At 36.8% G+C, this 27,459-nt stretch overlaps 1 protein-coding gene across 6 annotated transcripts in view; it reads left to right on the top strand.

Moving 5' to 3' along the window:
- Positions 1–6,972: 6,972 nt before the first annotated feature.
- The window catches only part of eps15.L (epidermal growth factor receptor pathway substrate 15 L homeolog), a 61,168-nt gene continuing 40,681 nt past the window's right edge, over positions 6,973–27,459 (top strand). For 2 of the 6 annotated variants that reach the window (XM_018258418.2, XM_018258417.2), the window contains exons 1-11: positions 6,973–7,083; positions 13,356–13,397; positions 14,002–14,091; positions 15,400–15,447; positions 16,795–16,890; positions 18,674–18,739; positions 19,331–19,456; positions 19,541–19,600; positions 21,014–21,220; positions 22,763–22,908; positions 23,675–23,831. In XM_018258418.2, the coding sequence (XP_018113907.1) occupies positions 7,057–7,083; positions 13,356–13,397; positions 14,002–14,091; positions 15,400–15,447; positions 16,795–16,890; positions 18,674–18,739; positions 19,331–19,456; positions 19,541–19,600; positions 21,014–21,220; positions 22,763–22,908; positions 23,675–23,831 (1,065 nt within the window). In that variant the 5' untranslated portion in view covers positions 6,973–7,056. Of the gene's footprint in view, positions 7,084–7,127; positions 7,202–7,229; positions 7,249–7,304; positions 7,486–13,355; positions 13,398–14,001; positions 14,092–15,399; positions 15,448–16,794; positions 16,891–18,673; positions 18,740–19,330; positions 19,457–19,540; positions 19,601–21,013; positions 21,221–22,762; positions 22,909–23,674; positions 23,832–27,459 lie in introns of those variants that run through there. The other 4 variants (XM_018258416.2, XM_018258414.2, XM_041590458.1 and 1 more) reach the window with 3 other exon arrangements.

Here is a 27,459-nt window from a genome sequence, read left to right as displayed (position 1 = left end):
TAACGATTAATAGTTATAAAAGGATAAAAGTTTGATACTCAATGCAATATAACAGGCTCACATTGGCCCATGATAATTTGTAACGATTTTATTTTGCCCATTCACTGTTGACATTATAATCTGTATTGATGTGAACTGGTAACTTACTTATGTTTATCTCCATCTGTCTGTATTGCCTTTGATAACCTGTCAAACTTTTGTTATGCATTTATTGAATTTGTTTGAAAAGCAATAAAAAATATTGATGAGAAAAAAAAGAATTGGTGTCAGGACCTCCTACAAATTAAAAAAACATTGAGGCCAGGGGCCCCTACAAGTTAAAAAATAATGGTGCCAGGGCCCCCTAAAATTTAAAAAAAATTGATTCCAGGGACACCTACAAGTTATAAAATAAGTGCCAGGGACCCCTACAAGTTAAAAAAAAAAAAAAAGCACTGGTGCCAGGGCCTCCTACGCATTCAAAAAAACATTGGTTCCAGGGCCTCCTACAAATTAAAAAAAACATTGCGGCCAGGGGCCCCTACAAGTGCAAGAAAAATTGGTGCCAGGGCCCCCTACAAGTAAAAAAAAAACATTAGTGCCAGGGCTCCCTACAAGTTAAAAAAAAAGCATTGGTGGTCAAGGCCAGGGGATACCTACTGTGTTAATTGGTGGACAGGGGGATTAAAAAAAAGATGTTTATTGGAACTTACCCTATAAAGTTTCTCTATATATATATATATTTATAATTTAAGTAATATCCATTATGGTTGCCACCTTTTAAATTGCTGAAGTAGTACTGGTGGTGGGCGGGTGGTGATGTTTTTTGGACGGACCAGGGATCACAGGGGCAGGCCAGTCATATTAGTGGCAGGGCTATGAGGTACCGATCAGTTAATGGCTGATTGCCACGTCATTTACTTCAGAGTCCTCTATAGATTTCCAGATTAGGAAAAAAAAAATCCATAAACTGGACTGGTCAGGATAAATGGTTTTTTTCACAGGACAATCCCAATTTTGACAGCTCACTTTGCACTCCTAGATTGTTAGTTAAAGGTCCAGAGTTCTCTTTGAGTTCTAAGAGGCTTTTGGCAGAGAGCCTAGAATACTCAGCAGGTGCACTAAGATACATTTGCAACAATTTGCAACAAAGTAGCAATTGTAAATTGTAAATTGTAAGCCGATTTCTTGGGGAAATTGACTTGCAGCTTAAAGCGAACCTGTCACCTACACATAAAAAGCTGTATAACAAAAGTTGTTAGCAAATTAAACATGGAACCCAAATAGTTTTTTTTCATTAAAGCATTCATACTTGTTATAAAGGCTTTTTAAATATCTGAGCTGTCAATCAAATATTACCTGACCCGCAGTCAATTACTTTCACTTTCTATTCAGCACTTCCTAGATGTTATTGCTCTTCCCACATTCCCCCTCCCTCCTCACACTCTATAATTATGTAGGGCAATGTGTATGGCCATTAGGTCCCCCATTCGGGTGCATACACAAGATTTTGGGGTGATACAACTTGTCGTAATAACAGTGTGCACAAAATGGCTCCTGCCTGTGTGCTGTGATTGTGTAATTCCAAGACTGTAAGTTAGTTTTATTTTGCTCACTTAGCATGATAAAAAATAATTTGGAATTATTTCTTAGGGTGACAGGTCCCCTTTAAAGGGCAATTTCCCTTTCATTAGCAAAACTGTAATAACACATAAAACCTGACCCTAAATCCCCCAGAAATGTGTTTAAACTTTCCATAACTTGCCAAATTTTGTAAAATGGATGTGATATTTAGGGGGCGTGGCCATAAATGGGCTTGGTTAAAATGTCACCATGCTATGCAGGACAGATTTTTTTCCCCTTTTTCTATTTTTCAAATGTTGGGAGGTACGCTATATTCAATCTGTACTATTTTTCTGTTGGTACAACATCATAAGAACAAATAAGTGACAGCAGATTGTTGTTCCAAGTGAACAATAGGCATATGAGCGACAAATGACAAAACAATTGGTCTCCTCTACTAATACTGGTCAGATATGCACCAGTACAGACAGTAACCTATAAGAATGCCAATCAGCTTTGATTGTTCTGCTGTAGGAAGAATAATTAAAGTAACTATGTGGTTACTAGTGGTTATTGTCCTGATACCGATTTTTACATTGTTAGTATATAAACCTTGTTTGTCTGATACAGGGCAGCTGATGTCAGGGGCATAAGTGGAATATTAAAAAAAACAATCATGCAATGTCGGCAACGACAGTAGTATAAAATTAACAGGGAAATAATAACAATAAGGTTAGAGAAAAGGTAAAGGGAGGTCTAAAACAGGATAACAGCCTTCCTCCTTTTCTTTTCCTGAAGCTCTGCACAGGCAGGAAGTTATAAATCAAGGAAAGGGTCACAGCAAAAATGTAAAATGTACAGAACATCCAGTAAACAAGACTGAATTTTCAGGATACACAGTAATAATACATATAAAATAATAATGAGTTTATACATTTTGTTAATCATTAATACTTTGCAATTATCTACATTCTACAAAAACAGAATATGAAAAATATTTCTAAGATATTTTTCTCTCCAACACAAACTTAGCAGAGGCTTCTAGTCGATGGAATAGGTCAGGTTATTGGAGTAAGGAAGCTCCTCTGGGATTTTGGGTAGATGTACATTACAGCTTAATATGACCATGAGAGCTGACATGGTAACTTTTGCTGTTCCTGTTATACATTAGCTTTGCATTTATGTCTTCTTTAGTGCTTAAGGTGAAGTTAAATTACATCTTTATGTTGGCTTTTACTAAAATGTAGACAGTGATTCTAAGATGATTGCAATTGGCCTTATATTTGTATAGTATTTGACTTATTTAGCTTTATTTAGCAATTATCTAGTTGCTTAGTTTTAATTTAGGCTAGCAACCAGGCAGCGGTTTGAATTAGAAATGGTAATATGAATATGGCATGGCTAGAATGATAACTAATTAAAAGTATCAATAACTTTGTAGCTTCACAAAACAATATATTTCTTGAGCTATATTTCTGGGTTGCCCTGTTCAGTGACTCCTGTCTTAGTTGGAACAGCAAATAATTCAACTATAAAAAATAAAAGTGAAGACCAATTGAAAAATTAAAAAGAATAGGCCATTCAGACAACCCCCTTATCAATAATCTAGGTGAGTACATACATTGTTTCAACAACTGTCTTGAAATTGGCACAACATTTAAAGCATCTCCCCAGCCCTATCTTAGGCTACTGCAACCTCGTACAGCTGGGTATCATCACGTCAGAGGTAGGTATTTACCTTCTGTCCTCTGTACATGCAGCATCCCCCTACTGCATGGTACATGCTCTGAGTTCCCATTTTTAAGTTGCTTTAAATGGTCCAGGAAAAGGGGATAGGACTCATGAACAGTCAGTTTCTTAGTTTGTGCTATTGCTGCTGCCCTTCTACTCTATGTAAAGAATTACACTATCACTCACAATTAGACTAACACATACTTTTGTTGGGGGGGGGGGTTGGACATTCCCATCCCACATAAACAGTTGACAAATGTAAACACACACTACCATGATAACTAATTACATTGCATAATTACTCATTTGTTTTATTTTGGTGATTGATTTGGCATTTTCATTTTTTGCTTGATTATGCCTGTAAAATGTTTATTGCATGGCCAATGCCTATTCCAGTCTTCCGTGGAATATTATGTGAATAATCCTATTTGCTACAAATATTATTTCCTACATGGGAAGTCACGCACATGTGGTGTAGCGAAAATCCCCTGCTGTTCTGCCCACAATATGCTTCAGTGGTGGTGTGGGTGTGGGTGCAACCCAGGTTGTTACTACGCATGTGAACTAGTCATTTAATTCCCATTGTTTATAAACAGTATTTCACATGTGGTTATCTGGGAAGTCAAACACAATTTACCTGTATTTACATGTTGCTATCTGGAAAATTATACACGGGAACAAGCTAATTGGATCCGATTTGTTACAAACTATTTTTAGGACGTAACACACATACAGTTTGTATCTCATATGTGGTTGTCTGGCAGTTTAGATCGATTATTTTGGATACTTAGATATTGTATCAGCTTTGCACTATTGGCACCAACAGAGGCGTTATTTGTATTTATGCTTATATTATGTGTATATATTATTAAAGAAGATCTTTCCCTTATATTAGTAGTTTTCCTTCTTGTGGTGAAAGCCACATATGGAAATTGTAACTGCCACTTATATATGTTCTTGCTATTACTTTGTATGTGCTCACTGCTCAGTATACATATGTGATTACATTGGGTTATATTTATGATGTTTTATCATTGTATCTCAGGACAAGTAGAAGACAAGATGAGTGTGAGCTATGAGTGATTTTCAGACACTTCGTAAAAACAGCTTAAGGAAGATTGACATATGCAGATTTCATCAGAAATTGTACTTTGCCAATATGATATATGAATATTTCAGGCAGTTTACATTAGCTAAAGTGCCAGCCATAACAATTTGGTAGGCAGTGCTGTATTTGGGTGCAGTGATGCCCTAGGCACCAGACCCCTGACCCCCCCCTGCCCCTACCCTCATGGATCTGTGCATGCGCTGATTACAGAAAAGGGTACCAACCCCTTAGCCACAAATGTCCAGTTGGGGGAGCTGGGGGAGCTTTTTTATTATTTTTAAACATTACGCTGTCCTTATAAAACTGCCAGCCTGCCAAAAAAAAAATACAACCATGCCTTGTTAAAGGAGACATTTTGTGTAAAAACATAAGAATGTACCAGTGCATTATACTCATTTCAATTGTGCTTAAAAAGTAGTTTATTGAATATTTCTGCAAAAACTCTAATAATCCCTTCCACTTCCTGCTCCCTCTATTCCCAGGCTGTGCATAGGAGCAGGTGGCTCTCAGCTCACTGTACTGAAGGATAGGAACCAATCAGCAGCTAGCAGGACCTGATAGGGAACTGAAGCGTGTCTGTGCTTGTGTGACTGCAGGGCTATGATTGTCTGTCCCCCCTTCTGCTGTGATTCTGGCAGGGAACGTTAGGACATGCCCACCCCTCATTTGAAACACAGACAGGGACCAGTGAACATCTATAGGCAGCTCCAATAAAGGGGCTTTTTTTAAAGATAATAGTAATTTTTATCACCATGTAAAAGCAACACCATATATTACTTATAATTGCCTACAAAATTAGGGTTTTTTCATTTATCCTATATGTCTCCTTTAAAGGTAATCCTATACAATTAGGCTTTAATACCTAGCATTCATATTTATGATAATTTAATTTTGTATCAACCAATATGCTGGGGACAGAGCCGGGCCAACCCAGCCAGGCGCCCTAGGCAGCCTGGCCAGCCACGGCGCCGGCTGGTGTGCGCTCGATAGAGCATGAGCAAAACTGCGCTCATTACACTGCGCATGCGCGAAGCTGTGTTCCACCGCGCATGCTGAAGCTGCATTCCAGCGCGCATGCGCAAAAACACATTTCCACGATGGATAGAAGTGGCAGTTGGGTAGAGACGAGACTGGACATGGGGTAGGCGACTGAGCAGGTATGTGCCTGGCGCCCCTCCAGCTTTGCGGCCTAGACACGTGCCTACTCTGCCTACCCCTAGTTCCGGCCCTGGCTGGGGATAAGATGATGTACAGTGCAAGTTTCCAGATAATTACTAAAAAAAAAACACCAAGTTTAGTGAGCTTTGCAGCTTAGTAGCAAAAAGACACATTCCCATTTTAAACGTATCAGACTGTGTCTTACCTCCTAAGTAAGTTTTTTGGTGATCGACTTTTTGCGACATATAATGAATGAAGTGAACAATGTAAAAATCTGCCAATGCCCAGGTCCGTTTGGTCGTAAAAGGGAAGTCTCTTTCACTTTATATATTGCGTGTTCAGTTCCTATCGCAGGTTTTTCTATGCCCCTCAATATGATGGCCACACCTTGCAAAGCAAAGAATAGCTAACACTAAACATGAATAGTTTTGCTGCAATGTACTTATTTAAAGGGATGGTTCACTTTTAAGTTAACTTTTAGTATGTTATAGAATGGCCAATTCTAAGCAACTTTTCAATTGGACTTTGTTATTTATTTATTAAGGGTTTTTTCCAATTATATGCCTCTTTTCTTCTGACTCTTTCCAGCTTTCAAATGGGGGGTCACAGACCCCCATCTAAAAACAAATGCTCTGTAAACTACAATTGTTTTGTTATTGCTACTTTTTTGCTATTCAGGCCCTCTACTATTCATATTCCTGTCTCTTGTTCAAATCAATGCATTGTTGCTAGGGTAATCTGGATCTTAGCCACTAGATCGCTGAAATTCGCAAACTGGAGAACTGCTGAATTAAAGGCTAAATAACTCAAAAGCCACAAATAATAAAAAAATTAAAACCAATTGCAAGTTGTCTCAGAATATCACTCTCTACATCATACTAAAAGTTAACTCAAAGGTGAATAAACCCTTTAATAAGTGCCCTCCCCACATCAGCCCACGCCTTCTCCTACAACTGCTGATTTTATAATCGCTCCCATTTTTGAACACTTTCCAACCCGGTTGAGAGAACCACATTTAAACATTCCTTTACAGTTTCCACCCATCCCGTAATCCCATTTATTATTTATTAGATTTCTTGCAACATTATGTTCCTCCCACTGACCAAACCCATTAACACTAGGGCTCTTGCCCACAGGGATACCAGGAAAACTCCTTGAATATGGCCTATTTCATGGCCATTCCCTATTTCTTTGAGAACAAAGAGTCTAAACAGATGGAATAATAGATTATAGTATGTAAAGAATAAAGACTGTCTAGGAGAATAGAGGTTGCATGAGGAGAAGAAGAATAATAGTACTGAGAATGGGCCCCTGGTCTATGGTTCTCTAGTGGGCCCCCTGGTCTAAGGTTTTGAGTGGGCCCCTGGTCTCCCAGTCCGACACTGCCTGCAGCAGCTGCAGTCTCTCCCGCACTAGTTTCAGTACAGGCTCCTTCTTACAGTAGCCCCTCCCACTAGCTCTCACACTCCCCCCTCCCCTCTCTCAGTGCATGATGGGCGTATCGGGTCGGAAGCAGCATGGCGGCCTCACTGCCCCGGACACAGGTAATACTTTAACTTAGGGCAAAGTTGTGTTGCGCTATGGGCAGGGGGTGCCATGGACTGTACCAAGAGCGGCGTTTGCCATACCCGGCCCCTCCTCGGGACGATGGCACGCTCTGAGGTGGAGTTTGAAAAGAAAATAGCGATTCGAACTGTGTGTGACATAAAGTATGTGGGCGACACTAACATAAATGGGTTTCACAATTATTGCTGTTCTGCAGCTCTCAGCGCCAGTTCTACAGAGGAAAAATGTCTGGTGTTTAATGAGGAAGTTGCTGCGACATTTTAGCAAGAAGCTGCTATGGTTTCTTGTGTACTGAGTGAGTTTCTGTTGTGTTGCTTTGGGAACAGAGGAAATTTCCTTTTCAGCTTTTAAAAGTTACACCTTCCTATCAGAAGTTGAAGGTGAGTCTTTGAAGTGAGTGGAATGAGTAGAAGTCATCAGCTGGCTATTGCTTGGCACATACTTGTAAGCGTTCTACCACTTTTATTTTTGTCTGTTTGGCATTTTTTGCCTGTTTGCCATTGTGTGTTTACCAGTTGCTGCCCAATAAACCGATTATCGCACACATTAGCCGCATAACACAAGCGTTTGTCAATATTTGTAAAGACTAATTACTTTTTGTAAATAGGGCATAGTTCCTTTTTTTTTTTGTTAAATCTGGGGCACTTTCAAATATTTCATTGGACTTCCTGGATAAAAGTGAGTGTGGCAGAGCTTGTGGTTCTGCGTTGTGTCTATACAGATATGATTGGGCACATTTTTTTTTCCAACAGTTTTTGAGGGGAATATAGTAGGGTGTGTTTGTGTGTGAAAGTGGGTTGAAGAATAATGTGACAACATTACCTGCTGACTTGAAGTTGCTGAACTGCATACCATCCAACATTTGAATAATTGAAGGAGGGACATAAAGACCTGCGACGGGGAAACTTTTGGTCACTTGCACTTTGTTTTTATGCCCCCCTAATACCGCAACCATTTAGCAAAAAAACACTACTTTTTACATAGTTTGAAGGCAATATTGCCAGTAAAGAAGCAATAATATGCTTATGGCCCCACCATTGCATGAAATATTGTGGGCCCCAATCATATCATAACGTGCTGTATCATCTCTATTTAATTCCAGACACAATACATGTCCTCCCCTAATCATTTAATGACATACACAGTATGGTACCATTGTTACATGACATCCCCATGCACAGCCGTTAGCACTGAATATTGCTGTTTGTGTCAGCCCCAGGCCTGGACTGAGATTCAAAATAGGCACTTCCAGTACACAGGGCCAAACAGCCTTCAACCAGCCCATTAAATAGTGACTGACTATGGCATCTTACAGCAGCCCCTCTGGCATTTGCCTGAATCCACAGATTGCCATTTCGGACTTTGTCAACGTTATGTAATATGAGGAGTGATGTCACAGTCTCAAAACTGTGGCTAGTCTCTTGGAGGGGTGCTTGTGGGGAATGTGAATCTGAATCATTGATCTGGGACAGCAGGATGGAGATTGGGGGGAAAAAGGACTGTGCCATGAAAAGCAGACAGACAGTTGGATGATATGTATGGTAGCTATTTTATATAGTAAAATACTTGTATACCAAGGCTGTTCTAAATATCACTGTCATTTTAAATGGCAAAGGATCTCCGAAATTAACTTTTGCTTTATCACGTTTACTTATGTGCTGAGGTGGATGTAGCAGCTTTCAGGTACAGTAATCATGATGGCCCTTATGGTGTAAACATTATTGCCTTCTGAACCTGCTTCCAGGATCTGGGTCTTCTCCAGCTTACTAGGAAGCCTTTTTGAGAAATATCATTCCCTTGCTACAGGTACAGAATCCATTATCCCGAAACCTGTTGTCCAGAAAGGTCCAACTTATGGAATGGCTGTCTCCCATAGACTCAATTTTAATAAAATAATAAAAAAATTTTAAAAATTATTTTCTTTTTCTTTGTAATAGTAAAATAGAACCTTGTACAGGTATGGGATCAGTTATCCGGAGACCCATTGTCCATAAAGCTCAGAAGTACAGAAAGGTGCTTCCCATTGACTCCATTTTATCCAAACAATTACAATTTTTTAAAAACAATTACATTTTTCTGTATGATGATAAAACAGTACCTTGTGTTTGATCCTAACTAAGATATAATTATTTATTATTATTAACATGTATTTTTAGAGCACCAACATATTGCGCAGCTCTGTAAAATGGATGTGCAAAGAAATCACATGAATTACTTACATATAACATACCGATTTACATACTTAACAACTAGTACCAGTACTGCAAAAAAGCTTACAATCTAAATCGGAATGTGACACAAGTTGTGGGGTTGGCCAAAATCAAAAATAAGCAGGTGAGAGATGTAACATATTGTATTTGGTAGCTAAACAGAGTGAGGATAGGCTTTTCTAAATAAGTGTTTTTTAAGAGATCTTTTGAAAACATAGAGGATGGGAGAAAGTTGGAAAGACTGTGGAACAGAATTACAGAGGAGGGGTGCAGCCCTTGCAAAGTCTTGAATGCGAGCATGTGAGGAGGTAACTAGAAAGAGTTGAGGGACAGGTCAGTAGAGCAGTAGTAAGCGGTTGGGTGAGTATCTAGAGAGGAGCTCAGAGATTTAAGGAGGGACAGAGTGCTTTGAGTGTCAGGGTCATTAGTTTGAATCTTATTCTGAAAGTAGTGGAAGCCAGTGTAGGGATTGACAGAGTGGCATTGCAGAGGAGGAGCGGTTGCTGAGCTTTATAAGCTTGGTGTTTATTATGGACTGGAAAAGGCCAATTAATAGAGAGTTACAGTAGTCTAGAAATGATATGAGGAGAAAGTGAATAAGAATTGTGGCAGCATTTTTGGTGATATATGATCGTATTTCGGATATGTTCTTTAGGTGAAATTTACATGATTTAATAAGTGACTGGATATGAGGATTGCAGGAAAGGCCAGACTCTAGGAAATCCGCAAGGCACTGGAGTTGGGGTGGTATTGAAAGTGTTAACGATAGATACTTCTGGGCTGTTACAGGTATAATTTGGGGGAAAGAGAACCATTTCAGTTTTAGAGAGGTTTAATTTAAGCTGGTGTAGTGACATCCAAGTAGAGATAGCGGACAGTAGTGATGTGCGGGCCGACCTGATACCCGCAGGTCAGGCGGGTTCAGGTCGACCTCGCAGTGCTCCCTGCGGGTGCGGGTTGAGCTCTTCTCTTGCTCTCCCCGTCCGCCACCTTCAAATGCCGGCACCCGACTTCTCGGTTCCTGTTTTATACTATCGCGCCTGCTCGCCCGGCCCCTATGGCGGGCAGGACTTGTGCTCTAATAAACTTCAATCACTTTTTACTGCTGTACTGCAAGTTAGAGTGATATCACCCCCCTCCCTTTTTCCCCCAGCAGCCAAACAAAAGAACAATGGGAAGGTAACCAGATAACAGCTCCCTAACACAAGATAACAGCTGCCTGGTAGATATAAGAACAACACTCAATAGTAAAAACCCATGTCCCACTGAGACTCCTTCAGTTACATTGAGAAGGAAAAACAGCAGCATGCCAGAAAGTTTCCTAAAGTGGAGGCACAAGTCACATGACCAGGGGCAGCTGGGAAATTGACAAAATGTCTAGCCCCATGTCAGATTTCAAAATTGAATATAAAAAAAATCTGTTTGCTCTTTTGAGAAATGGATTTCAGTGCAGAATTCTGCTGGAGCGGCACTATTAACTGATTCATTTTGAAAAAAAAAATTTTCCATGACAGTATCCCTGTAAGGGTGCATTGCACATAGCATTTTGAAGGAGAAAATCTTTGTTAACTTTTATTTCTAACTATAAAGTAATTATTTAAAAAAAAAGAAAAGAAAAGTATGATACGTTGTATTAATAATTAGGAGAACACTGCAGAAGTATTTCTTGTCTCATGTTCAACTGGCCTTTGCTGAATCAGTTTATTTTGTTTCCAAAGATAACGCATTCTAGAGACTTGAAGGGCAAGTATTTCCAGCCCTTATATCCAATCAGTTGGGATCCAGCAGGAAATGTTTCACATCAGTTTAATGGGAAGTATACGTTCAGGATTGATGAGCTTGCCAATGAGGAAGCCTTGTATTTTAAAGGGGAATCCCACCAAAATAATAAAGCACAATTCTATGCAATATTTTATAATTAAACTTTTTAAGTTTTAAATGTTATTACTGTTGAAATAGTAGCTTTCTGGCCTTTTCATTTCTCTAGAGTATTTGCCTGACTGTTGAAACTATAGCCAAGCATCGGCTTTTTTTCTGCCCAGATTTCTGTTCCTACAGCTGTAATGTATCCTTTAAAGGGGATATCGCAGCCATTTACTCTACTGATTTATATATGTGCAATATAATACTATGTTATGTGTACCTATAGAAATGTGTGGCTATTCCATTTCTTATGGATATCCAGATAAAATATGTGGTTCAAGAAGGGATGGTTCTGATTGTCCATTACATACTTCCTTATCCTTTTTGTTTATGCATGTTATTTTTCTCAACATGTTTTGATTACATGGGGTCTTGGGTGAGCCATATGCATATGTGGAAACGTGCTCATTGCCTCAAATTAAGGTGCATCTTGGCAGGGGGAGGACACTGGGGCTCATTCATCAGCACTTGGGACATTTATACTTGGACAGTAACCCATGTTGACTAATAGCATTTTTCATTGTTTTGCATGCAGCTGGCAAATAAAAAACTAATCAGTGATTGGTTGCTAAGTCTATTGCCTAAATTCAAATTCGCCCATTGTTAATATATGGGCTCCAGTGTGTACATGTGAGTTTGTAGACATGGAGTTCATGCCTTGTGACAAAAAGTGCTTTGCTTCATAGTTGCAAGCAGTTAAGTTATCAAAGTACTAGATTACTGTGGTACTTTGTCACAAGGCATCTTTTTTTTTTCACTGGAACAGGTACGATGTTGATACCGTGCCAGTCTCCAGTTAACTGTTCATTCTCTCATCCACATACTCTGCATCTAACTTGCTCTTTCACTTGCCACCCCTTTGTGTGCATTCACTAAGTTGTCAGTAGCCAAAGAAGCCTGCAACAATATGACCAAGGTAGTTCTTTGTCACAAGGACAGCTAAATATTCCAGTCTGTATAGAATGTATTATTTGTATGATCCATGTATCAGATCTTAGCATGTGGCAAGCCCTAACCCAATTTTCAGCCAGTTACTGCGGACATTGCACATTGCATTGTCACAATATTATTTAATATACAGACAATGGACTCTCTGTTATCAAGTCATAGATTGGGAAACATCTGTGAATTATGAGGAACAAGGAACACTCAGTATAATAATTTGTTTTTGTAACTATAATGCACCAAGGGGAAATAGAAGTAATGTTAAAGCACAGGCACATCTAATTATATCACATATGTCTTTTTCATTTTAACTCATTACATGAATACTTGAGTGAAACTACTGGGAAACTTGCTGTAAGTTCTAACACATCTTCCTGGCCATAGGCCATTCTAAATGCATTATTTTATGGTTTTAGTTCATGATCTGTTGTTACTGACATCCTAAGAATTATGAGCATGAAGATAGTTGCTATTGTATGAGAAGAAGAAACATTCACTGAATTTTAATTCATTGTAAAGTGAGGCAAGGCTTGAGGTGTCAAGCATAGCTTTCTTTTGTATTGGCTTTAAACAGTCTTTTAACGAGGTTCCAAAAGTGTATATGTGTATGAGTAGGTTACAAATAATGATTTAGGATTATGATGAGGAAAGTGATGATGATAAAAGTGCACAGTTAGTTGAGCATAAAATTAAAGTGAAAGTGAAGAGATGCTACACATTATTTGTTGGGCTTCAGTACAAGCCCAAGGCCAGTACAGTCTTTTAGCAGTGAAGATCTGTGCCTCCTAACATGCCCCTAGTAGCTCTCCATATTGATTACTGTTTTTCATAATCAATCCTGTAGGATTTCCTCTAGGACACATGTAACCTTCCTGCTAATGATTTGGTGATTTCCAGTGACTCCTGAGATTAGATTTTCTACAGCAGCCCATAGCTGGCTGAGTCTGAAGATAAAGTTCTGCTGTTGTCAACCTTCAGACTATGCATCATCACTGTTACAGCCTAAAGTAGTCCTTGCCCACTAAAACATCCTTCCTAAATGACTTGTCAGGAGTGGCTGATTCAGCAGCCTGTATCATGTGTATGGCTAACTATAATGTTTTTTTTTTGTTTTGTTGGTATTGACTATTCCAAAATGTAATTTGAAGTTTTTTTGTGTTCTTTTTCTTCAGTTACCAAGCAACTATGCAGTGTACGAGAAGTACTTCCATCAGGTTTGTTCTATTATCAATTAAATTATTATTTATGTGAACTTTGTCAAATATACTGTATGCCATAATACGTTTTTAATTGTTCATATAATACGCACACAGAAGTCCATGAAAAAAGAGCCGTTATACAAAAAGAAGAAACATCTTGATCTGCTTTAGTCTGAAGCACAGCTAGTGATTACCATGGGACCACATTTGCTAGGAGTTACTGTTTGTATCAAATATCACTGTATCACTTATCCTCACCTGTTCATCCTTCATCAAGAATGATATTAAAGTTGCTAGGATCTAGGTTACTAGTAACCACATACAAATTGCATTTTCAAGCTCAAGAGCTGCAGAAATAATCAGTTAAATGATTCACAAACATGAACACAGTGGAAACAATCCGGAAAATATCTCTGAATGTTACATTCTACCTAAAAAAAAAAATCATTTTTAATGTGAACTAATGGAGCAGGATCACAATAGCAGCTGGTCATAAAATGTAATAGTGCTGTAAATTCAGTTTCAGGCTTATCTCTGTTTAACTTTCTATTGCTAAATAGAAATGTAAAGCACAAAGAAGTTGTGTTTATTGTTCTCATGCTGTAACGTTCTTCCACAGTTGGAGTCTGGGAGCTCTGGTAAAGTTTTATCTTCAGATGCTGCTCTTTTCTTGAAGAGGTCAGGCCTAGCTGACCTGGTGCTGGGGAAGGTATGTTTAGACTCTGCTAAATACTGAATAGAGATGGTCTGTACTTGAGTGTTGTATGCAGACCAGTGTGTTTATTATAACATTCTTTTTTACATGTAATAACCTTATTGTATAGTTAGGGGTTTATTTATTAAAGATCGAATTTTAGAATTATGTGAGCTTTTTTATACCTCAAATGAACTCACTCAAATGGTTTCTAATTCAAGAAACATTAACAACCAAAAAACTCAATTTGATCGAGTTTTCTGTGATAAAAAAACCTTGAATCGATCAAATTGATCGATTTTTCTGGCAAAACCCTCCGAAAAAACTCAAACATCATAAAGGCTATTAACATCTTCAAATGGTTCATGGGACCTCTGTCATTGACTTCTAAATGATCAAGCTATTTCAAGGGTCAGGGTATAATACATCTCAAAAAAATTCCAGTTTTTTTAGGTTAAAAAAATATATATTTTTGACTCAAAAATTACCCAGAAAACACCACTTGAACCATAATAAATCTGCCCTTCGTGTGGTATTGTGTTATTATTAAAGCCAGGCGGGTGCCGGCTGGGATAAAAATTATCTATGGCCATGTACTATATGTCAGCATAAACGTATAAAATATCTGTTTGTAGGCTGCCGTAAATTGGTGCTGAATTATTTAAAGTGGCCATATTTCACATCCTATTACTGAAAGTGACTTTCAGGAGGGACAGGTCACCAAAGGCTTAACCTTGTGATTTGTTACAGATGTCTTATAATAACTATACAAGGCTCATTAGTACTTAAAAACGGCAGCAATTAGCACGTTCACATACCAGCTTATTAGTCAGGTTATGTTTTAAAAATCATTAGTGGTTGAAAGTCTGATCAGAAATATATCTGTTAGTGTTACAAATTCACGATATTAGCAGTGAGTATTTGCTCCCTTTAATTATCTTCGCTTTATGTGTGGTGGTGTCTGTTGTCAAAAAAGGTCTATTAGATTTTTAGTTATATTCAAACTTTCAGCGGTATAAGTAATGTTATAGATACATAAATCACTTAGTATATAGAAGTAGCTCAGTATAACTAAAAATCTACATTCATACCATTTGATTAAGAAGAGGTTAATGTTGTTTTAAATGGAGATGTCTGAAAGAGAAAAAATTGAGCTTTTTTTTAAGTTCACAATTAACTATATTTTAAATAAATATTATTTTGCTTATTTTATTATGCTAATGGCAGGATGTTCAAGTTCACGGTTGGGAATTATAGGTGGTTTATTGTGGGGGAGTGTTGACTTTATTGTATCCGATTCTAATACATTTTTCCTATTTGCAGATTTGGGATTTGGCAGATACAGATAGCAAAGGATATTTAAATAAACAGGTAAATGCCCTTGTTACTGCTGTCGGCCTTAGTAATAAAAGGAAATGTTAAGGAGGTGTCATCACTTTGTGAACAAGAATGCATTACACCAGCAGTGATGGGGAACTATCACAAAATATCTCATGGAAATCAGAACCTTTCTGAAAATAATCAATTAAAAACATTGTCCTGTTTATAAAATGTTCAATTTATTTTTTACTATCAGCAAGCTGTTTCTCTTTTTTTCTTTTTACTATCCCCCCACTTAGAAAGCCAGCGTTCCTGGCAGATATCGGTGTTAGCTTTTGAAATTACTACTCTTCTATACCAGTGACAGCTGCCCTGGAAATTACCTATTGACCCTACTTTAGACTGCTGTAGAAAATTGATAAACCAAGCTACTTGAGTAGAGGTGGTCATGATAAATTCGATAAAAGATGGGTTTCTATTGACCATTCACCATACCAAATATGTCAGATCTGAGAGTTACCCAGTTTTTCACTGTCCTCCCGCATTCTCATCATTATATGCCATTTTTCCTCTTCAGTAAAATGTGCCTCCGTATAAGATGAGTGCAGAGAGCATTTAGCAAAGTCAGCAGGAAATGTGCTTGTAGTTAAGCCTAAAAGGGAACTGTATGACGATTTTAAATTTCACAGTTAAAGTATTTTTACTCTCTTGTTATATTAAAAATCAGTAAATCTGTAAATAAAATCAATAAATACAACCTTTTAAATGTATTTGTAAATGCAATTGCTATTGAAAGCATTTTCGGCCTGTCTGTTTATATACCCTGCCCTTATATTGATATGGGTGTGTGCAGAGGGTCTCTTTTTTTTCCATCTGTATAAATTATGTGTTCAGATCTTTTAAATCAAAACAACTTTTTTTTCTATAGGAAGAAATGTTGTGGTGTTATAGGCGATCAGTCCCCACCTTTAAATAAAATCCATCCATTTAAGAGAATACATTCTTTAAAACCTTTTACTCCCATTTGCCATCCAGCCCCCTCCCTCACTCAGATGTGCATCTGATCCATCCCTAGCAACTGTGTTGGCTCTGTACTTAAATTTCTCACTAATATGGCTTGAAATCTCATGCAATATTAACCTCCAACACATATGCTGTAGGAGACGGGAAATCCTGTGGCCTTGTACATTACGGAGTATGGCATAATATCTTTCCTTAAATCCTTTGAGTTTCTAAATAAATGTATTTTGTATTAATAATCATTAATTTGACAAACTTAATGTTTTTTTGTTATAACCATTTTACCAATTATTTTGAATTTTGAGATTTTGCAATGGTAGTAACCTTTTTTTTTTTTTTCTTCTATTTTTTTTCGTTTGCCAAATTTGTACATCCTAGGAGTTTTTTGTAGCCCTTCAGCTGGTGGCATGTGCACAGAATGGAATGGAAGTCTCTCTTGGTAGTCTAAAAGCTGTGGTTCCCCCTCCCAGATTTGTAGGTGTATATTTTACATTTAAGTATATGTCAATGTATGTTTGTTTCATGTGATTTACTGACCTAGTAATAATTTCAATGCAGTTGTAAGTAACAATGCATAGAATGGATTTGTACTTGGAGTTTGTAAAAGTGTTGCTTGTTTAAAGGGGTTTTTCACCTTCAAACACCTAGTTACTTTCAGATAGTTTACCAGAAAAAACGACTTTTTCCAATTACTTTCTATATTCTATGTGTGACTGTTTTTCTAATATTGAAGTGTAAAGTGTAATTTTTCACTTTCTAAAGCAGGCCGGGGATGGGGGGTGGTTGGTCGCCGACCCTGTAAATTGTTCTAAATTTATACAATTGGAGGCAGATTTATCAAGGGTCGAATTTCGAATTCATGTGAGTATTTTAAAACTTCCATAAATTCAAAATTTTGTAATAAAATCAATTTTTATATACTCGGACTAATTTAAACGAAAATTCTAATCCAATTCGATTTGAATTTGATCAAACTCGATTCAAGTTTTTTCTCCAAGTCAGGAAGGCTGCAAACATCTCCAAATTGATCCCTGCACCTCTCCCATTGACTTAAACATTAATTTGGCAGGTTTTAGGTGGCAAATTGTCAAATTCAAATTCTTAAAGGGCCAGAGTAGGATAAATCTCGAAAAATCGAATTTTTGAAAAAACTCTAATCTAATTTGGATAACTCCCTTGTTGAATTTGACAGTTTTGACCATAAAAAAAAAATTTGAATTTTAATTTTCAATTCTACCCTTGAAAAATCTGTCCTATTGTTGATATATTTCTTATATTTGGCCCTGATGAATTAGAATCTCTGAATTTCATTACAGGCAGCTGTTAGAATTGATACACTAGTTGCTAATATTCCAGAGATGCTGCTCAAAAATGTATCAACTAAATGTTGTAAAATTGTAACAGTTCAGAATCTGCACCTGAATTACTGAGATGCCAGACTCAAACACCAGAGACAGGAACGTTAAATTTATATTTTGAAAAAAATGTAAAAAATAAATAATGGAAATTAATTGAAAAGAGTCTTCATTTCTGGGGAGCAATCTGAAAACAATTGAACTAAAAAAGTGTTTGGAAGGTGTACAACCCCTTTAAAAGAACAGTTCAGTGTAAAAATAAAAACGTAACGTATAAAGGTTGGAGTGACTGGATGTCTAACAAAATAGCCAGAACACTACTTCCTGCTTTTCAGCTCTCTAAAGTCAGCGACTTTAAGGGGGGGCCACATGACATAACTGTTAAGTGAGTTTGCAATTGATCCTCCACATTCAGCTCAGATTCAAAAGCAAACAGTTATGACCCATGTGCCCCCCCTCAAGTCACTGATTGGTAATTCCCTGTTAACCAATCAGTGGAAATCAAGAGAGCTGAAAAGCAGGAAGTAGTGTTCTGGCTATTATGTTAGTCATCCAGTCACTCCAGCCGTTATACGTTACATTTTTGGCTAACTAACTATACTAGAAACATTTTTTTATTTTGGACAGCCTATTTACCTAGTTTTTATTTTTACACTGAACAATTCCTTTCAGAGGATCATTTTAGTCTACAGTGTAATATCATTTGAAAATGATTCTAGCATCTGTCAGAATAATATATAATATACACCCCAGCTGTCTACCTTATAATTATGTGGACATCTTTTCTTATACTATACTTACTAGGGTTTTAACCCTAATTTAACTGTATTAATTATGTTAATGTATTTACACTTTTTTTGTCTACTCTTAATGCCATTGAATTCACCTGCCATTTCTCTTAGCATGATTCAGCAAGCCCATCCTTGGTTGGAACTGCAGTAACTACAGACATACCATGGGCTGTCAAGGTAAGTTTAATTCTGTGGTGAGCATGTCCTATGTTTTTCACATATATATATATATATATATATATATATATATATATATATATATATATATATATATATATATATATATATATATATATATATATATATATATATATATATATATATATATATATATATTAGTCTTAAAGTTATTCTCAGCACTCCATTCAATCCATCAGCTTCTGACCCAGGTGCTATACATACGTGCTTCCATACAGAAAATGTGAAAAAAAAACGGATGCACACCGGGATTTTTTTAAAAAAAAGTTAATAATTACTTTTATTTAATACATGTTTAAAAATTGATCCGGTCTAAGATGGAGACCGAAATATTGACCTGATCAATTTTTAAACATGTATTAAGTATTAAGTAATTTTTAACTTTTTTCAAAAAAATCCTGGTGTGCATCCGTTTTTAGACCAGTTTTGACAGATTTTTTAGTCTATAGGCGCTGAGACTTATTTTTCAATTTATGCTGAATTCCTTTATGCTGAAAGTAATACGTAAAAGCTTCAAGTTTATTAATAATTTTAACTATTTTTATTTTATTTATTGTTTATGTATGACAGCCAGATGAAAAGGCCAAATATGATGCCATATTTGACAGTTTAAACCCAGTAAATGGATTCCTGTCTGGTGATAAAGTTAAACCTGTGTTGCTTAATTCAAAACTCTCTGTGGATATTCTGGGAAGAGTAAGTACTGCTTCTGACGCGTCACTTTCCCCATCTCCCATCTAGCTTCCTCTGAAGCCATGGTCTTTTCTTTTTCATTTTCAGGTTTGGGAGTTAAGTGATATTGACCACGATGGTTTATTAGACAGAGATGAGTTTGCTGTTGTAAGTACATATTTTTTTCAATATACTGCTGGTAAATGCAGGTAATTGCTTCAAAGGCCCTGGGCACACGGAGCATTGTCTCAACTGCTCTGTCTGCATTTTCCACTGATCTCTGCTTCGTGTAGCTACAAGCAAGTGGAAACTGTGATTTTCAGAGCAGCTACGGGGAGATGAGGAAGGTAGGGGATCCACTTATCTCATGCTGCGAAAAAAAAAAACACAGCCTAAAAGCAGCCGAGCCAATGTTGAGTGTGCCCAGGGCCCAAGAGCAGTTATCACTGACATAAAAACGCAAACCAACAGAGCTACTAGCTGGAACCTCTTTCCGCCAGCTTTGGGAGAGGTGGTCTGGAAAATCACTGCTATTAAAATAAATTATTGTAGGTTTTCATGTTTGTTTATTGCAAACTTTATAAGAAAACAACAGAAACAGGCCACATCATACCCAAGGTTTAAGACTTTGGTACATTTTGTCAGCCATTTTTGTCCACTGGAGACAAACAGCACCGAAACACAACAGTCTGTATGTGAACACTCATGATAGTGAATGGACATAGCTGTGCTGTTAGAAATACCTTATACGATTGCCCCTATACTGTATATTATAAACAAAATAATTCTGACAACAGCCTCTTCCAAATATCCTGGTGTCAATCCAGCCATCTGCTTCTGTGCTGTGTTTTTTAAATTCAGTTAAATTTATTCAGTTCAGAGACACTGTCTGCTCAAATCCAGCTAAATTCAGTCAAATTTATTTGGAGGCATTTCATAATACAGATGGACAATTACCCAAAACATACAGCCAAAGCAACCCAGGAGTTTATTAAAAGAAGTGGAATATTCTTGAATGGCCAAGTCAGTCATCTGATCTGAACCCAATTGAGCATGTATTTCACTTGATGTCCATGAGTTCAAGACTTCAGGCTGTCATTGCCAGCAAAGGGGTTTCAACCAAGAAATGAACATTTTATTTTCAGTTTTTTAATTTGTCCAATTGCTTGTGAGCCCCTGAAATTAAGTGATTGTGTTAAAAAAGGCTTTAAATCCTCACATTTTTATGCAATCTTTTTGTTCAACCCACTGAATTAAAGCTGAAAGTCTGCAGTTCACTGCATCTGAGTTGTTTTATTTAAAATTTGTGTTAATGTACAGAACAAAATTTGAAAAAGTCTCTGTCCAAAGATTTATGGGGCCTAACTGTATATAAAGGCCAATACATTTTTTTGTGCTCAAATTGTGCATGCTTGGTTTCAGGGTCACTTTAAAAAATGTGGCCTGCGTTTAACTTATTTTGTAATAAAATGTATATTTTATTTCTTCTTGGCCGCTAGAAACCTGGTATTATTGCATATTATTCTTAGAGTATAAATCTTCAGAGCTAAATATTAAATAGTTTTTCTTTTAATTTTGTAGGCAATGTTTCTTGTGTACTCTGCTCTTGAGAATGAACCAGTTCCCATATCATTACCTCCTACTTTGGTACCACAATCCAAAAGGAAAATGTCAATTTCTTCTGCATCTTTACCAATCATTCCTACCTTACCTATGCCACCTTCAAAAGAGCCACGTCAATCGTTGCCACCAGTTGGAATTTTGCCTACAAAGATGCCAGTGACCCAGGTAGGGATTTTTGTTTTAAAACCTGCTGTACTAAATGTATCAATATGTGAGATATTTGCTCAGATCATTCAGTTAAAGATCAAAATACTAAACAATACATTAGTTGGAATGAGTATGTTTTGTGAGTTCCAGATCTGTGGTTTCTCAAAAGCTGAAATGTTTTTAAAATATCTTTCTAGACAAATGAATCAAGTAATGCTTGTAACTTTGCCAAAATTACTCACCTTAGCTCCTGCAATCATATACCCCAAGCCTGCACAGTTTATGGGTTGGGAGTGTTGCTTAATGAAATAACTGAAAAGTTATTCTTCTGCAGGCTTCAGTTGTAATTTAGTCACCTACGGGGCATGATTGAGCTTCAAATAGCTTATCTTGGACCTTTGCTCAAGTAAATGTTTTTGCAACATTTTGACTATAGAACCCAACCCTCTGGACAAACAGTAAATGGCACCTCTGGGTTTCTACTATCCCTTCTGTGACCTTATGCATAGAGTTCCTTTTACAGACCTATTTTACTTTCTTTTTTTTCTTTGATTATGCAAATAATCTTTTTTTTGTTTTATTTTTGGCAATTATTTATTTATTTGTCTTTGATCTACTTTCCATATGACTTTTGGTGTCTTGTCAGTGGTTTGTTAAAGGGATACCCCTGAGCATTTCAGGTCTCTATAAAATTATATTGTATTTATATGAAGCCGTAAAACACTGCTTTATATAAATACGCTAACTTCATAAAAATATAATTTTCTATTCGTATGTGCCATTAGAATATCCTAAATGATGGCATATCATGACTATTTACTATGCGCACACAAGCCAAAGGCACACTTGCACACTAGGTTACATTCGCCAAGCTGTGTCTTTTAATTACACACTACTTCCTGTTAGAGTTGCGTTATTTCCCGTCAGGTGATCTCTGAGGAAGCACACAGAACATCACCAAGTGGTGACTCAAGGAAAAGATGTAAAAGGGCAATATTTAATGATTACGTGCCCCATCAAAGCAGTGTCCTTTCATCAGTTCTTGGCTAAGTGAAAAAAAGAGAGAGTATTTTCTCAGGGGGGAGAAAGATCATACCTGCTTTTCTCTTTATTTGGCATGACTTCTTTCAAAGAAGCCTTTCAACTTTTTAGCTTTTAACTGCAGGGCTGTCTTTAATGGGACGAGGGTTGGGAGAGCAAACATTAAAGTGTGAGAGAGCCACTTCCCCATATTTAATATACAAAACAAACAAAACTGATTATATCTCTAAGCACAATTTAGAAGGACATAATTAATAGAATAAATTGTGTTACATACAGTATATAAAATGCTAGTTTGGTAAGATTCTTTATGATGGCATTGTTGAAGTAATGATTATGAAGGTATAGTTTTCCTTTTCCTATGTTGCCAATACTGGTGTTTGGATAATAATGTTTGCTTTCAATGCTTTCTGCATCACAAAAAATGTCCTTTGGGGATTATGTCTTCTGTTCTTGAAAAGCATCCTAATAAAGTGCCTGCTATATTCAATACCTGTTTATTTTTTTCCTAAATTTAAGTGGGTCGTGTCACATGCAGAAAAGACAAAATGTGATGAACTCTTTACCAAGCTAGATAAGGATATGGATGGCCTGCTGTCTGGACTGGAAGTCCGGGAGATCTTCCTGAAGACTGGATTGCCTTCAGCATTGCTAGCTCATATATGGTTAGTTTGTGCTGACTGATGATTGTGCCAGAGGAGAGGAAAATTCAGAGATGCTGTGGACAACATTCTGAGATTATATAAGAGGGAAGGGGAAATTAGAACTAGTGGTGGTTGAAAAGAAAGAAAATTGGAGGTATAAAGTACTAGCCAACAGTCTCATAATACGACAGGGTGTGGCATAAGAATGCTGTATGCGCTGAAATGGAAAGCTGCAATTTAGAACATACCTACTAACTTTGAGGGGAGGAGACTACAAGGATTGAGCTATTGTTTAGGTAAAAACTTGTGGTTAAACATGCTTTTTTTGTGAAAAACATCAGTACATTTGTGATGGTCAGTAAAGCAACAGTTCAAGTCTAATTAACAGGTGCATAGGAATCTACAAAAAAATTAATAAAAACATTAGTGACTTTTAGGGTCACAGTTATGGGATTTTAAGAATTATATTTATCAGATGGTGAACTTTTACCTGTGGATAAATACAGTTCCAAAAATCCCATAGGAATGAGTAGAAGTAAGTGAGTTTTTCTCGTATCTCGTATTTTGATAAAACTGCCCCTTAGTGTTTGTATTTTGCATGTAAAGAAACATGAGTTTTTAAAGTAAGGTGTTAATAGTTTAATAAATATCTATCTATATGTATATATGTTGTGTCTATAAAATGGTGTCTTTTTCAACTGGCTCCATATAGAGACAACCGTAAACGAATATCTTGTACATTTATTGCTTTTTTCAGCTAAGGTGGATTTTTTTTTTATATATTCAGGACTCTTTGTGACACAAAAGATTGTGGGAAACTATCCAAAGAACAATTTGCTTTGGCTTTTCATTTTATCAATCAGAAGATTGTTAAGGGTGTAGACCCTCCTCGTGTTCTCTCTCCTGAAATGATACCTCCATCTGAAAGGAATGCTGCTCCTAAGGTAAGGGTGTGTAGAGAGATTACATTTTACTCATTACCTGAGCAGTAAATTTCAATCCATATTTTTGAGAAAGGCTTGAGTGTTTGCCGAAACGTTAGTCAATTTTTGCTAATAAACACCTATATTTTCATCGCTAAGACCTGTGAGTGCAAGTTTTTTTCCCTGTTCTATATCTCTACTTTGGCTTTAGCACCCAGGCATCTGTGACTACTACACGAGTAGTGCTGGTTTCCAGACTCTTTATATATTTTTATATATATATATATATATATATATATATATATATATATATATATATATATATATATATATATCTCTTGAAAAAGATCCCTATATATATATATATATATATATATATATATATATATATATATATATATATATATATATATATATATATATATATATATATATATATATATATATATATATATTGGGATCTTTTTCAAGGAAGATCCCAACAGGGATCGAAACATTGGAATAAGATACCATGTCACAATAAAAGATTGTATGTTTTCACCAAAAGGGAGTGCTGGTTTGGAAACTATTGATGTATGCTAAAATTACCGTGCACCCCTCTTTATCCTTATTGCCTTGGAGTGCGGATACTGATTTGAGAATTATATATATATATATATATATATATATATATATATATATATATATATATATATATATATATATATATATATATATATATATATATATATATATATAAATGTTGGGGATTCATTTTATTCATATATTCAATGGTTTCTTCAGTAGTAACGCAAGAAGAAGAAATTTAAAAGAGAAAAAAAATTCTAAGCACTGGGGGTACCAAATTTCAGGTATCTGCAGTCATTATAAACACTTAACTGATAACCTAGGCTGGTGCTTCTGTTAGATCAATACTGCACCATTCTGGGAACCTCTGTATGAGCACCTTGATGCGATCTTCTTCTTCGATCTTTTCTCTTCAACCCTGGGCCAGTGTGCACATACAGTAAAGCGAGAAAAGTTAGTTTCTTCTAAGTTCAGTTTTCACTCTTCTGCGCATGTGCACCTGGACAGAAATAGTAAAAAAAGGTCCAGAAGAAGATTTTCATTTGATTCTCCTTTATCTTTTGTTCCATCTCCACTTTCTGCTTTGACCTGTCACTGCAAGACACTAAAGAAAATTGCTTTTTTAATTAAAGGGGAACGCCACAAAAACATAACTTAAATGTTTTTAAAAGTAAGCACAATTTCAAGCAACTTTGCAATATGCATCAATTAAAAAATATGCAGACTTTTCATGATTTGTAATGGTTTGGAACAGTTCCCTAAACCTAGCCCCCTGCTCTCCTGATCTCTCTGACTACTTTGCTGAGCTGGCTGACTACCGTTACATTGTATCAGCAGCCATCTGTCCTTAGCCTGCATCCCCCAAACCCCACAATTCCCTGTAAACATGATTTCAATAAGGAACATCACATGCATTGCATTGTCGGTTATGCAGTTCCTGCAAGCTGTCTGTAAGATGTGGAGAAGTTGTTACAATTTGTAACATCAGTATTTAGTCCCTCTTTCCCTGCCATGATTTCAAATGATGCAGAAAGAGAAGAACAGCTGGAATTCAGCATAGAAAATGGCATTTATTCATACTTTATGAAGAAACTGATAATGGTGGCAGGTATATTAGGGGTTTCTGTGTTATGCGGGCATTCCCCTTTAAGATGGAAAAAGATCAATTGTAATGCCAATAACAATAATTTTTTTTTAAAACATTGTTTCTTAGTAGATATAAACAGAAAACGGTGGAATTGTATATTAGTTTAGTGCTACTTCAACATGATGAATTTATGGGCAGGAGTTTTAGTCAATTTAAAACCTTTCATTTTAAGTCCCAGTGCTGACACACAAGTGTGACTTAGGACAAAGTATCTGGTTTTATTTGCAGATGGGCTCTATCAATCTTTTACCCACAGATGATAGTGTCTTCGTAGGGGTTTTGAATCCATCATTTTTGGATCTGACTGAATATCCAGTCCTCTGCAAAAGATTGGATAAATACTAAAATGAATCCTAACCCTAATTTGCATACTCACATCTGGATAAAATATAAACTGCTGCACAATCTATGAACAATACTTTTCTGCCTTTTACTGCCCAGTGCTTTAAAGTCCACATGATGTTAAGGGACTGGATTTTGATTTGTCTGAATCCTGTTTAAAGTACAGGGTCCCTAATTAATCCTGTGTTCAGTCTTTTTCACAACAGTTAAAAAAAACCAAAAAAAAAAAACCTTGCTTCCCTAACCTTCATAGGCTATATAAGGTAGGGTTGCCAGATCACACTGCAGGGATGTACCCCTTCAAGTCATCTAGTAACCGTAATATAAGGGTATGTAAAAGGACATATTTGTGACAAGTAATATATGCAATTTTATAGTTATGGTTTATATCTTTTTGGTCTTGTCTTGTGCTCAAAAGCAAAATTGATTTCCTTATTTAACTGTTTGTGTGTATGACCCTATTTTGTGCCCAGAGCAGTGGTGTGGGCCCAGACTAAAGACTAATCAGGGTTGAAACCGATTGAAAGTCCTTTTGTTCTGTCCTGGATAGGCATTTAATGATAGCAGGTGATAATTATATTCTTATGTGTGCTTTGCTACACATGCACAAGTATTTTAAGGGTTTAATGATTGTTTGGTATAGGGGTTTAGTATGGGACCTGTTATCCAGAATGCTTGCGACTTGGGGTTTTCCGAATAATGGATCTTTCCGTAATTTGGATCTTCATACCAAGTCTACTAGAAAATCATGTACACATTAAATAAACCCAATAGGCTGGGTTTGCTTCATTGCTACAGAGAAAAAGGAAACCATTTTTAAAAATTGTAATTAGTTGATTATAATGGAGTCTATGGGAGACGGTCTTTCTGTAATTTGGAGTTTTCTGGATGATGGGTTTCCATATAACGGATCCTATACCTGTACTTAAATTCAGCTAGACAGAATTCTTGCTATGGGTCTTGTCCCTGGCATATAGTCGTGCATTCAGAACCTTGCTCTGCTTGGAGCAGAACCCTTGTTGAACACCTACAAGCACTTCGCCCAAGATCACTAATGTAAGTCTTTAATCTTTCCATGAGTTAATGAAATCAAACAGGACTGGCTTCCTTTTTGTGGACTGAATGAGTCCTTTTTTCTGCTTAAGGGTAAGTGCACACACAATTTCAGCAGATTAGTCGCCCGTCGACAAATCCTTTCTTCTTCAGGCGACTAATCTCCCTGAACTACCTTCTTGCTGGCTAGAATCGAAATCGCTGGTGGGATGGCACTTGGAGCGGTTCGTTTTCCGAAGTTGCCTTACGAGGAAACGTCAGGCGACTTTGGAAAGCCGAAGGGATCAGACTGCCATCCCGCCGGTGATTTACATTCTAGCCGCGGGAAGGCAGTGGATATTTATTTGCAATTTCAAAGGCAGCATTGCATGCACGTAAAGGCAACCAGAAATCAGATTAAAGAGTGATTTTTTTTTTTTTTTGCTCACATGTTATGCCCTTTATAATGTCTGCCTACCATACATGCCTGTCATGTCTGTTTTAGCCAGAGAGTGGGATAGCCTAAACCTATTTGGGTCGTAGTTAGTATGAAGTATATGC

The sequence above is a fragment of the Xenopus laevis genome, chromosome 4L, assembly GCF_017654675.1.
Source record: "Xenopus laevis strain J_2021 chromosome 4L, Xenopus_laevis_v10.1, whole genome shotgun sequence".
NCBI classification, from domain to species: Eukaryota; Metazoa; Chordata; class Amphibia; order Anura; family Pipidae; genus Xenopus; species Xenopus laevis.
Note: the sequence above shows the minus strand (reverse complement) of the source record. Positions and strands in the feature narration are given on the sequence as shown.